Below are 14042 nucleotides of genomic sequence, written 5' to 3' on the forward strand. Positions count from 1 at the left end.
GACTGTTACGTAACAGTCGGTGTTATGTCGAGATTTGCCTGTTCTTCGGAGGTCGTTTAAACAAATGAGATTTACATAAGAAAGAGAAAGCAATGGAGTTTGAAACTCAATGTATGTCTTTTCCATGTACTGAACTCTTGTTATTCAACTATGCCAAGGTAAATTTAAATTTTGAATCTAGGGCACCTTTAAATAAATCGTGTAATTTTCTTGATATTTTCTCCTATCTCAGCTTAATATGAAGAAAAACATGCAAATATATTTGGTTCATTTTTACGAACGCGCTTGAACATCCCTACCGGCTCAACAAATAGTGTCTGTGCTCTGTTTAGCAACCAATGAGCATTATTTTTTAATTTATTCCTTTGCTAAGCCTCACCCCTTGGTTACTGTTGCTAACTCAGACATGCTTCACAAAACATCCCATGGGAATTAACTGGACTCTATTCTGGTTTTCAGTAAAATGTGCTCATAAAATGGTAAAAATTGATTGGATAGTTTTCTGACATAAACTGGAATTTGACATTGCAAAGAATTTTTATCTGATATTTCTCTTTTAAAAAAGTTAAATTATGCAGTAGTGCAACTAAAAATGCTTCTCACAGTCAATTAGGAAAAAAGCAACCTGCTGGCGATTTCAAGTAATAACAACAGAACTATTTACTGTATGATTCTACAACAGTTTAATCCATGACTGGCTTATTATAGTTAACTAAGGCCCAGTTTACACTAGTTTTGCTATGGTTATGCCTGTCGTTTACACTACGCCGGCGTTTTCGAACCTCAAAAACTGAGACTTTCAAGAGGCAAGAGGCAACTGTTTACACTTGTATGCGTATGCCCAGTGTGCATGAAAGGTCACGTGACACCCATTTTCAGGCGTGTAGTGTAGACGGAGATCTTTTGTGAAATACTTTGGAAACGTCAGTGTAGACGAGGATCGTTTTCATTTTAAAACGCCGTTTCAAAACAAAAACACACTAGTGTGAATGAGGCCTAAAACTAAACAATAACTAATATTAATACTAAAAACAAAAAATAAAAACTACTTCAAAACAATAAAACTATAATTTATCTCAATGATACTAAAATGACAGTGATCTATTACCATACACTTTTTTTCCCTTTTTTTTTTTTTTTGAAGACTGATTTTAAGATTTATTTAAAGATTCCATATCTTTGGATTTTTTCTTTAAATTGCAGAGCAAAAGCTTGTCTAAGAAAATGCTGGCTGGCAACAGTTTCTGAAATATGATTGTTCAGTAATGCTTTTAAGGCCGGGTCAGTTCTGTTTGGTGCCAACAAAGGTGCAGAAATTACATTCAGTTGTACTGCTGTTCAATAATCTGAAGGATTACAATTTATGAATCTACCATTTACGATCTACTGTTTTGTGGTTTGCTATGAGCTGAATAACACACCTTGCCCGTTCTATGATAACGATTTTAAAAAAGAACAGTGATTTATCACTGTCTTTAATATAAACAGAATTAGATTATCAGACATTTATATTATGACACCAAAAGCAGTAATTTAATTTCCAGTTCTGCAGTGTTTTTATTTCCTCCTCCCTAGATAAATAAACAGAAAGAGGAAGATTAGTGGCTCAATGTGGGACAACATTAAAATGACAAGAGTACGTATAGCGCACTGCTATCATAATAAGGATCAAGCTTTCAATGGCAAAGGCTTCATCTCGTTTTGTTCCTCATCTCATTCTCAATTCTCTTTTTCCATCTCTCTTTATCCTCAAGTTGGGAGTAATGGCGGACAAAACAAGGCTACAGGGAAGAGTCCTCATCACTGATTTATGCTTACTCCCGTGTCCCGCATGTATTTACCGCACTTTGAACGTAATAGAAAGCATCGCCCGTCACAAAAGCGCAAACAAAAGCGCCAGCTTTCATTGTGATGCGGAAAGCCTCAACTTGCATATCTCGCTCACAAAGCCCTGCTTCCCCCCCAACCACTATTATTTTTCTCTCTTTATTTGCTTTGTTTTATAACAAATGATGAAGTGGAAGCTGTTCTGTCTATTTCACATGCAAACGGAAACAAAATTATGCTGCAAAAGGAACCTAAGCGAGGTGGAGTTGGTGGAAAGCGCCTCTGCTTCAAATGACATAATGTAGATGATTAAAAGTAATTTGATGGAGAGAAAGAGAATGTTTGAGCGTGAACGAGTGCGTTAAGACTCACATGACCCCATAATGGCTTAGTTGTCAGTTTATCTCAATTATACTATAATTGCCACTCTCTTCCTGTGTTAGTTTCTGCTAAAGGGGCTATCATGACACTTCAAGGGCTGGGCTGTGGTGGTCTTAAGGGGACCAACTCATCCTTTGTATCCTATATATGCATATTTGTGAAAATAATTGTATTATCTTTTTTTAATATGTTAGTGAAGAGTGCTAGAGGGGGTGTAAATTATTGGTGTTCAACACGACTGCAGCAGATGCATGGCATCTCAGCAGTGCTCCAAACTCTGAGCTTAACTCTTTATGACCCCCAGAGAGGGTTCACTGAATGGCTGTGGAGAAGAACCTCAGCTGGCATGAATGAGGGCATGTGCTGGGGTAATGGGGCACTTAAAAGCAACAATTAACATCTTCTAACAAGATCAAGACATATATTTCCTATGTATCTACAACATTCTGGCCTCTTTGAAACACTGAATCATTCTTTTTATGCACATACAAACATGCTTTATCCAAACTTACACTCTATTCAATTTCTATATTTTATCAGTTATCATGCATTTCATTAACGTAGTGTCTATTTACACTAAGTGCATCCCTTGTTGGCAAATGCTATTTACACTAGCTCCGCCCACCAATGTCTGGTTGGGCCACTCAAGTTTTAAAAAAGACTTGGGGAACTCAATGTCTTCAGTGGTGCAGCAGAACGCGGGTTCGAATCTGCCTTTTTTTCAGAGCTCGCGTTAATTTTCAATAAAAATTCAAATAATGTTCTAAAAGTGGAAATAAGCTGGGAACGAGTGTTTAATAATATTAAAAGTGTTTATAGTGTTAGGTGTAGGGAGGGTTTTTATTCTCCCAATAAGGCAGCATCCAATTTTAATATAATCATTTACACTCTATGATATTATTGCATCCTGTTAATGTACAAAAATACTGAGGTACAAATAGTATCTGCCAATATAAATAATAGATGGCATCTAATTACTATTTACTCTTATTGCAAAGAACTGATACTTTTACATGGTGTAAGTAGAATCTATCGCTATTTTCACCTAGTGTAAATAGCATATCACTAAGAAAATGCAGCTATTGTCACTTAGTGTAAATAGAATATATTGCTATTTTCACTTAATGTAAATAGCATCTAAATAGCCAATGCCTTTAATTACATGTCTTTGGCATTTACATGTCCTTGGCATTGTTAGCAACATGATCTACTGTTTGAGCTCCAAGAATGTTAAAGGTGCCCTAGAACGTTCTTTCACAATATAATGTAATATAAGTCTAAGGTGTCTCCTGAATGTGTCTGTGAAGTTTCAGCTCAAAATACCCCATAGATTTTTTTTAATTCATTTTTTTAACTGCCTATTTTGGGGCATCATTAACTATGCACCGATTCAGCGCGCGGCCCCTTTAAATCGCACGCTCCCTGCCCCCCGAGCTCTCGACTATAATACAGTGCATAAACAAAGTTCACACAGCTAATATAACCCTCAAATGGATCTTTACAAGATGTTCGTCATGCATGCTGCATGCATGCTTCGGATAATGTGAGTATAGTATTTATTTGGATGTTTACATTTGATTCTGAATGAGTTTGAGGCTGTGCTCCGTGGCTAACGGGCTAATGCTACACTGTTGGAGAGATTTATAAAGAATGAAGTTGTGTTTATGAATTATAAAGACTGCAAGTGTTTAAAAATGAAAATAGCGACGGCTATCTTGTCTCTGTGAATACAGTAATAAACGATGGTAACTTTAACCACATTTAACAGTACATTAGCAACATGCTAACGAAACATTTAGAATGACAATTTACAAATATTACTAAAAATATCATGTAATCATGGATCATGTCAGTTATTATTGCTCCATCTGCCATTTTGCGCTGTTGTCCTTGCTTGCTTACCTAGTCTGATGATTCAGCTGTGCACAGATCCAGACGTTAATACTGGCTGCCCTTGTGTAATGCTTTGAACATGAGCTGGCATATGCAAATATTGGGGGCGTACATATTAATGATCCTGACTGTTACGTAACAGTCGGTGTTATGTTGAGATTCGCCTGTTCTTTTAAACAAATGAGATTTATATAAGAAGGAGGAAACAATGGTGTTTGAAACTCACTGTATGTCATTTCCATGTACTGAACTCTTGTTATTCAACTATGCCAAGGTAAATTCAATTTTTGATTCTAGGGCACCTTTAAAACATACATAATACGTGTCCTCAAGCTAATTAATGTATTAATTAGCAACGTGTGTATGAGCGTAAATGAGTGCGGATATGTTGATAATATGACATTAGTATTCACAGGTATTTGTATGTAAAGCATTGTTCTAGCACACATACATTAACATTATTAATGTACTGACAGCATCTAACTTGCAAAAAATATGAAAAAGTCCTGTGGCAATTTGTACATGAAAAGTATTTTCTGTGTGCATAAATTCAGTTTACAAAACATGAAAAACAAAAAAGGAATCAGCACACCAAAGAAATTCAAAGTTCAAGATCTATTGAAAAGTACTATGTTACTGAAGATTCTCATATAAAGTGACAACTGAATACCAAAATGCACTAGAAAAAAGTGACTGTGCACAATAATAATAACAACAAACTTTTCCATCCATATACTTTGAATCTGTTTTGTGTGTGGATTCCTTTTATGTTTGACAGCATCTAAAACATTGTATGAACTAACAATTAGTGATTTAAAAAATTGAATGAACTAAAATAAGGAACTAAAAAATAGTTTACAGTAGAATATTTTAGTTGAATAGAATATTGAATTTACTGAATAGGTTGGTTTTATGGTATATGACATTAATTAAATATGTCCATCACTTTACCCAAGCTTAACCTTTAAAACAAATTAAAATTCTGTCATCATTGAATCATTATTGAATCATTTAATTTTTCTTTTCTTTTCTTTAAAAATGTGTAAATAGTGTAAATGTATATTGTAACTAAAATTATTGTCAATTATTATTGTTAATAGAACATTATTATTATTGTATCTAAATAATAGTACACTACAGAAGTATATATTTACATACATTTAAATAATAATAAGAAATAAATAATATATAGGATTTGTTAAGATTTTTTTATACATCTAAAGACATTTGTGACCCTGGACCACAAAACCAGTCATACAGGTCAATTTTTTAAAATTGAGATTTATACATCATCTGACAGCTGAATAAGCTTTCCATTGATGTGTGATTTGTTAGGATAGGACAATATTTGGTCGAGATACAACTACTTGAAAATCTGGAATCTAAGGGTGCAAAAAAAAATCTAAATATTGAGAAAATCGCCTTTAAAGTTGTCCAAATGAAGTCCTTAGCAATGCATATCCACTCACAAAAATACATTTTTGATATATTTACGGTAGGAAATTTACAAAATATCTTCATGGAACATGATCTTTACTTAATATCCTAATGATTTTTGGCATAAAAGAAAAATGGATAATTTGGACCCATACAATGTATTGTTGGCTATTGCTACAAACATACCCGTGCAGATGCTGTCAATACATCCATATCCAAACAATGCTTATGTCACCATTTTGTATGAATACCTAAAAAAAATACTAATGAGATCAGAGCTTATGTCTAAGTTTATTCTTAAAGCACCCTGTGTCTATCCAGGCTGCACATAAAACAGTCCCAATCACAATTTTATAGATATTGTAAAGCTGATTAGATATGAGCTATAAAACCTATGAGAATATTTTTCACAAGCTTCTTATGAATCCTATTTCATTCATCATTATGGGAGGGTGTTTATAGAGATTACAAATCCATCAAGGAGAATAGCTCATTTGTTGTAGGCTGATATGATTAACACGTGTTTACTTCATTTGTTTAAAACTGCAAACAGCACATCTGAGCTTATGAGCTGAATGTTGGACAAGAGACTTAGACGCCTGCAGTACTGAAATACACCCGTCCATTTACAAAACGCATCTGTGGGAGGTGTGTAGTGTGTGGGCAAAAGGTACGAATCTAACTTGAAAGTGTTTGCTATATGTAGTCTAGCATCAAGGTGGCCCACAGGAGTCGGACTGAATGCTGCACTGGTTGGAAACTGAAGAGAAAGGCTTCATATAATGCTCATATGGTGGGTTACGTGTATGCATTATTTTTCACTGAATATTTTGTCTCAGATCTTGAGGAAAGCTGCTGTGATGAGTCTCCAAAATTAAGTAACCACTTAATTGGCACCATCCAAGAGGTGAAAACAATATTGTGTGACACGGCGCTAATGGGCATTAGCATGTTTATAAATAACCGATTGCTTATAGAGCTTCATTTGTGACTCATTGATTGTGATTTCCCTCCACTAATGTTATGGAGACTGTGGTATGTAATGTTTCCACACTGTGATAACAAGCCATTTGAAAAATGTAAAATCGCTAGCATATGTTCTCGCTGAGGTTCTCCACTCTGTCTAGCTCAGGGTTGCCAGCACTTACTCTCATAAGTGGCGTAATTTGTTGAGTAGCTGGAGGTGATAGAAACCAGGATGTGGGTTGAAATGATTCAGAGCTTCACCCAGTAGAAACGCAGATAATGATGCTGACATTCGGCATATCAGTGGACTCTGGGGTGCTTTTATATTAATTCAATGCACCATTATGTCAATATAACAGTGAATGTGTGTAAGATGTTACATTTGTTTTGATCATGTCTAATGTAATTTTAAGTCAAAATCGTCATTCACTGTTAAAAGATGGAATGACGTTCATGGGCTTCTTGGAAACCGCGGCTGGGAATTTAATCTTGTCTGGATGCTTGTCTTGACTTGATTTCATTGCCACCTTTGTGAGAGTCCCCCGATCAGACACATTTAACCCTCTTGGATGGAGGATATGCATCTATAGTGAGACGGCTGAGAAATGCCATACTAAAATCTGGGGTTTGCTTTGTCTGCTGTTATGTCTTGCACACAGTTGAGTGTTCTAGGCTTTTTAGTATACTTTACTGATCATTAATTAGTATGGACAATCAATGAGTCACATAGGATGGTTATGTTATGTTTACAATGCTTTGAACTTTAAGGGGGGGTGTAATGCTATTTCATGCATTCTGACTTATTTACACTGTTAAAGAGTTTCATTCTCATGCAAAACACGAGTTGGACGTATTTCTGTGCCAAATATACAACTTCCGGTTGTAGAAATGTTTCGCCGAATTTTTTTCAAGTATGGCCTGTATCACGTCATAAAAGGATTGCAAAGTAAGAAAGAAATTACAGTATTTTACACCTCACAATAAATATCAGTCAATTTTATTATGGTACTTTCTTAAATATGACATTCTTGTTGACGTATGCAGCCTTCAAATGCAACCTCCGGAGGACGCAGCCTCTGAAATGAGATGCAGCTCCTGTCACCAAAGGAGTGAATTATCTTTTATAAATATCTTTTATAAATATGATAAAACTAAAGACTTTTCGGAGATATGAAGGATGCAGTATTACTCTATATGTACTCAAGATTAACATGAGATTGGCAGAAACTGTGTGTTTTAAGCTGTACAAAGAATGTTCCTCCTCACATATACGTATTTGTTGTTTCACATATGCATTTTGTTTTCTTTGAGTAGTTCTTAAATGCAAGAGTCAAACCAAGTGCTGTCACCTAGTGGACCAACCAATAAGAGCAGTCCATTTGTATAGACAGATGTATAGATGGCAGGAAAAGCAGCATAAGCTTGTTGTTTTGGTTCAGGAGGAACTGTAAAAGGTGACTGCTGTTTGTTTGCGGTGCTCTGTTTAGAATTCTGCGAAGCCTCAAGGACCATGCTGATGAGACTTCCACAGTTTTTTTAATATTTAGACCACTTCTATTATTTTTTGCTATTAGGATGTGAAGAGAGTTTCAACCAGTATAACAAAAAGTTGTTATGAAAAACGTCTTAGTTACTGATGTAACCTCTGTTTTCTGATGCAGGGGACCAGACATTGTGTCGATGTAGTGACACTTGGGGTCGCCCTTGGGAGCCCCAAACACCTCTGATCAACAGGTAGTTCAGTGATGTGGCAGAAGGAACACAATGTATTGTTCCCTCTATCAGGGAACGGAGGTTACATACATAAGTAACCAAGACGTTCCCTATCTGTCACTTTGTTGTGTCGATGTAGTGACACTAGTGGTCCCAATGGAAAACGCCAGTTGAACCATGTTACAAGGTTTGGTGGTGCAGATGTCAGCAAGGTAACAAGTGCACTCGCTACATCGTAACCTTCTCAAAGCCCCATGTAAGCTGTGTAGTCCCTCATCCCACAGGGGGACAGAGGACAGTACTTGGAACTGGTACAATGGGAATAGGTCGCTTCAGCTGTTTTTGACCTTTTCTGTTTTTTATTATTTGAATAAGAATAAACTTACAGCTGTGCAGACTAAGAGTTAGCAAGAGTTGGGGAAGTGTGAAGAAGAAAGGACACTGTGGAGGCCACATCCTGCCCAAAGGGAGAATATATCACATGGACTTATCAAAAGGGAAGTAACACACATGGAAGAAAGTCCTTGTGGTAGGTCCTACCTGAAAAGAGATGAGCTCTACAGACACAGTGACTGGTGGCAGAGCGAAGCAGAACGAAGATACAGCGTTTTCCGTCAGGGAAACTGAACAGTGGAGAATACATCATATGGGATTACTGCCAGGGAATCAGCACATATGGTGCACTTAGTCCAATTGCGCAAGCTCACCTGAGAAGGGGCATACCATGTGTAGTGGGCACGGTATCAAATTCCTCCGCTGAATTCGGCTACTGATGGGTGTTGGAGGTTAGAAAGATGTCCAGTGTTCGCCGAACAGGAAACTCACAAAAAAAGTACACATTACTACCTCAGGGAGGGGAAAGACGCTATGTCCAAGCAATACTCCCAGCTGGTTACCTGAAAGTTACCTGTTCATACATGATAACACTCTAAACGAAACCAGCTCAACCTGGAGATTGTAAAATGGCTCCTGATTTTAGGAGCGTGAGCTCCAAGAACCTAGTCTGGGTGGGCCAGTATGGCGCAACCAACACAACCTGTCGTTTGTCCTCCCTGACTTCGCAGTGTCTGTGCAGTCAGGCACACTGGAGAAAATGCATATTTGTGTAGGCCCTGGGCCAACTGTGTGTCAGTGTGCCTGTGCCAAGAGGGGTCTTGGTCAGGGAATACCATGATGGGCAGTGGGAGGATTCCTGGGGAGCTACCAGGCTTTGGAGAATGCATTCCAAAATGGGAAGGCATCAAGGCTCGTCCGAATCCAATGTTAGCTTTACTTCCTGTCTCCTGAGATACCTTTATCTTATCGATTTTTGAAATCAGCATAGATGTATCCTTTGCTGCATTTGATATCCCACAATCCTGTGTGTTCCATTCCGTGACAGTTGAGACAGTTGAAAAAATAAAGATGGCATCTGAAAGTGGTTGGTGGTCAGTTTGTATGTAAATGTACATTTTTGACCAACGTTTTCCACTTTTGATGTCATTTCTAGCAAGAAATTATTATTGTAGTAATTAAATATTTGCTTAGTTATCACCAAAACTCTATTTTGTTGTAAATTATTAGACCGTTATGCAGCCTCAGAAGTCTGTCCGAAATCAGTTTTGTGAGGTACCTTCGTGCACAAACGGCACAAGTCAGCTGCCTAAGCTTTCAGACGCAGCCACTGTCAAGACGATCTTCAGAAGTTCAAAATGAGCATCAGAATGGGGAAGAAAGGTGATTTTTAGTGACTTTGAATGTGGCATGGTTGTTGGTGCCTGGTCTGAGTATTTCAGAAACTGCTACTGGGATTTTCACGCACAACCATCTCATAGTTTTACAGAGAATGGTCAGAAAAAGAGAAAATATCAGTAAATGGCAGTTCTGTGGGTAAAAATGCCTTGTTGATTCCAGAGGTCAGAAAAAAATGGCCGGACTAGTTCAAGCTGATAGAAAGGCAACAATAACTCAAATGACCATTCTTGGCACACTTTGGGACCAATTGGGCATCGTTTAAATGCCACAGCCTACCTGAGTATTGCTGCTGACCATGTCCATCCCTTTATGACCACATCTTCTGATGGCTACTTCCAGCAGGATAACATGCCATGTCACAAAGCTAAAATCATCTCAAACTGATTTCTTGAACATTCACAGTCACCAGATCTCAATCCAATACAGCAGCTTTGGGATGTGGTGGAACAGGTGATTCGCATCATGAATATGCAGCTGACAAATTTGCAGCATCATGCTATCATGTCAATATGGACCAAAATATCTGAGAAAATGTTTCCAGCACCTTGTTTAATCTATACCACGAAGAAATAAAGCAGTTCTGAAGGCAAAAAGGGGGTCCAACACAGTACTAGCAAGGTGTGCCTATAATAATAAAGTGTACCTAATACCATCACGTAATAACTGAAACATTGTCACCATATTTTTTATGGTGAACTCCTGGCAACCACAGCTGTTTGTGGTAAATTTAACAGGATATTCTTTAAACTGCAGTCAGAGCCAAATATCCTTACAGGCAGCGCTCCGACATATGGTGAAACAGCACTTTGGGTGACCCAAGTTTGAGTCCTGGCTCATGGTCCTTTCCTGGTCTTTCTTTATCCTATTCAAACAATGGCAGAAAAGCCAAAAATATAACTTCAAAATAAATAAATAAACAAAAGTTATAGAAATAAAAATGCAAAAAAAAAAAAAAAACATCCTGGCAGAGATTAATACTCTACCCCATAGCTGACCCTGATGAATTGAATGGTCTTGAATGCTACCCAAAACATTTATTTTTAGGGAATAAGATTTTAACGGGGCTGCATTTTCTAGACCACCAATGAATGTATTTGCATTTCATTTTGTCTCTTTCATTCTTGTAATGCAATCCCGCATCCACACTCCCAACTTTTTTTTGTTTGTTTATTTTTATTGCTAATCCACTGTGGCCCATTTGCTCTTCCGCTCAACCGCCGTTTTTTGGCACATTCTGAATTGGAGTCGGTCATGGCCATTAACCATTTATAACAGATCTGTTCTAGAAGCTTAGCATTTGTGAAATCCTGTAAATGAGTGTTAGCTAGGAATTCCAGCATCATGCTGCTATGTGTTAAAAGGATGTGCAAAATTTCAGCCGAGCTCACAGCTCACCTGTGGGTGCGTCTGTCACTTCCACAAACACCTCTCTGGCTGCAAAGACTATTTAAGTGTGGCACGGGGTAAAACGGTCTCTGTTTCAGCAGCTACAACCTGCAGCTGAAAGCTCTAGAAGGTTTGACAATACTGATATCTGCATCATCATACAGCAAGGCAGGACCTCCCTAATTTTCATGGTTTCGTTTATGAAGTTTAGCTGAAATGTTAGTATAGCTAATGAAGATCTCAGATGTAATTTGTCTGATGTTTTCTGTCTACAAAGCATTGGATTTCTTTCAGTGTGTTTAGCAATTCACAGAACACTATTAACAAAGAACTTGAGGGCAGGCATATCTTCAATGGGCTATTAATGATACGACCAACAGGGAGTCTGTTATTCTACTGTAGTGATGGTACTGCCAATTATTGATTGTAAAAAAATAAAATGAAATGATGCATTAAATAAACCCAGAATATTTAAACAACTTCAACCAAAAGATAAAATGAAGTAATGAGTATTTGAATGCCTTTGCGATGTAAGCACATAGTCCTTTTCATGAAAAAGTTGAAGGCATCTGGTTATAATGACTGACTGAAAACAATAATAAACATTAATGCCAGAGAACTAGATGGTTTGACAAAGATAAATTTGAATTAGTGTAACAAAACCAAAAACCAACCATTTTTAATTTCCATTAGAGTTGCACCTGTTTTGAAAAACAGTAACTTTATAAAAAACAGGTGAAACTCCAATGGAAATTAAAAATGTCATCAAAATGTCAATGTGTGTTTGTGGATATTTCATTATGCATTCAGAACACACACACACACGCGCGCAGACTTTTGAATCTATATTAGTGAGAACTTCACATAAATGTTTTATACTAAGATAACCTACACAACACATAAAATCTTTCGACTTTATTAGACAGAAAATAAAACATCTCTTGAGCCTTTCAAATAGTAAAAACCACTTCAAATGTCCTTGATTTTCAAAATGTTAAATATGTTATGTCACTATATTTGTGAGGTCATGTGGCAATATAGCAAAGCTGTATACGCACACAGGCTGACCCTGAATTTCTCTCAGCCCTAAACAACCACTCTCGAGTTAAGCCTACTTGTACAATAAATGGCTGAATATCTCAGTAATGGCAAGGACAACATGACAATAGGAGGAAAGAATGCGACAAGAACAAGTGCTCAGTCACGAGTAATGATCACTAAACACGTTGATAAACCCATTAGGGAACAGTATGTCATAGTATGTGCCTTATTAATAATTAATTTGTTATTTCCAACCAGTCTCGCTCTAATTTCGTGGCTATTTATCGTTACATTACTCGGCACTACTCCACCTGCTCTTAAAACAGTTTCGAAAACCTCACGCAACGTCGCTCATCAGAAAGCTCAACTGTTTCTCTCACGCTGTTCTTTTTTTAAAGGGTAGCCTGAAAATCACGTGTTAAACAACTTTTCGGTGTAAATGCGGTCAGGGCTCTAATTACTTCAAGAATAATTAAAACACGCAACACTTGAGGCAATCTCGCGCTGAGAAACAGCATCTCAACCTCACACATCGACAGGTTGATTTTTATACGAATGCTTCCCTCACAAACTCCAGCGCAATCTATAAACTTGAACATGAAATCAGAAAACAAAGAAATCGTGATGCCCTAGTTTGTTTCAACAGATGTTCCGCCGGTTTTGCGGTGCTATTTGATAAAAAGGAAACGCTTTAGAGGAAAGACATAAAACAAAAATCTATGACAATACACCAAAGTTGTTTTACCTGCTCGGATTGGCACTGAGTACGCACGGGATAGATGAGGAAATCCAAACTTTGAAGACTGCGAGCCCTTGATCGGCTGTTAATGGCTCGTTTATGAGAGACGCATTAGATCGGCGCAGTTCTGACAAGACTATGCGAGCAATGCTGCTGTCTGTCCCTCCCTCCCTCTTTCTCTCTTCCCCAGAGAAATAAATAATCTCTGCTTTCATCTGGATCACCGAATCTCTCCCTCCCTCTCCAGTTTGCTCTCTCTCTCTCTCTCTCTCTCTCTCTCTCTCTCACACACACACACACAAACACACACGTATAGACGTTTCCATTGACTTCTATTGTGTTTTTATGGTGTTGATATTTTCTCAAAACCCTCACACAAACATTTCTACGTTTTTAGATCATAATTAAAACATTGTTTAATTAGCCATTTTCCTTGTGAGCAATGGCAGGTCCCCACAAGGTAGGCCTATGCGATTGTAGGGCCTACTATTTTTTCCATAAAAGTCTAGTCCCAGCCAGGTCCTGTGAATTTTAGTGATGGCCCTGGCTGGGACTAGACTTTTATGGATCTCCTCTTCCCTGGACCCAATTAATTAGCTAAATACACGATTGGACCTTATTGGGCCCCTTCATCTGGGCCCCCGCAAACTATGAGAGCCTTTATAAAAATAAAAAAAAGAAAAAAGAAAAAGAAAATTTACAACTTGTAAATATTTAATAGTATCCGAAAGGATTTGCAGTGACTAATGCAGTGGTTCTTAATTCTGGACCCCACTGCACATTTTGTGTGTCTCTTTTATTTAACACCTGATTTATATAATTGGCTCATTCACACTTACATTTAATCAGATATAACACAAAAATATGCATATTTGATGTGCTGTCTGAGGAGAGGACACCAAAACCAGAGTACCCCCCCCCCCCC

The 14042-nt window shown here is 37.5% G+C and overlaps 1 protein-coding gene across 2 annotated transcripts in view; it reads right to left on the minus strand.

Annotated features, from left to right (window-relative positions):
- Positions 1 to 13349, minus strand: part of camkvl (CaM kinase-like vesicle-associated, like) — a 55473-nt gene extending 42124 nt beyond the window's left edge. The window contains exon 1 of one of the 2 annotated variants that reach the window (XM_048178773.1): positions 13124 to 13349. In XM_048178773.1, the coding sequence (XP_048034730.1) occupies positions 13124 to 13332 (209 nt within the window). In that variant the 5' untranslated portion in view covers positions 13333 to 13349. The remainder of the gene's footprint in view (positions 1 to 13123) is intronic. The other variant, XM_048178774.1, reaches the window with a different exon arrangement.
- Positions 13350 to 14042: the final 693 nt, after the last annotated feature.

Source organism: Megalobrama amblycephala, linkage group LG24 (genome assembly GCF_018812025.1).
Source record: "Megalobrama amblycephala isolate DHTTF-2021 linkage group LG24, ASM1881202v1, whole genome shotgun sequence".
Taxonomy (NCBI): Eukaryota; Metazoa; Chordata; class Actinopteri; order Cypriniformes; family Xenocyprididae; genus Megalobrama; species Megalobrama amblycephala.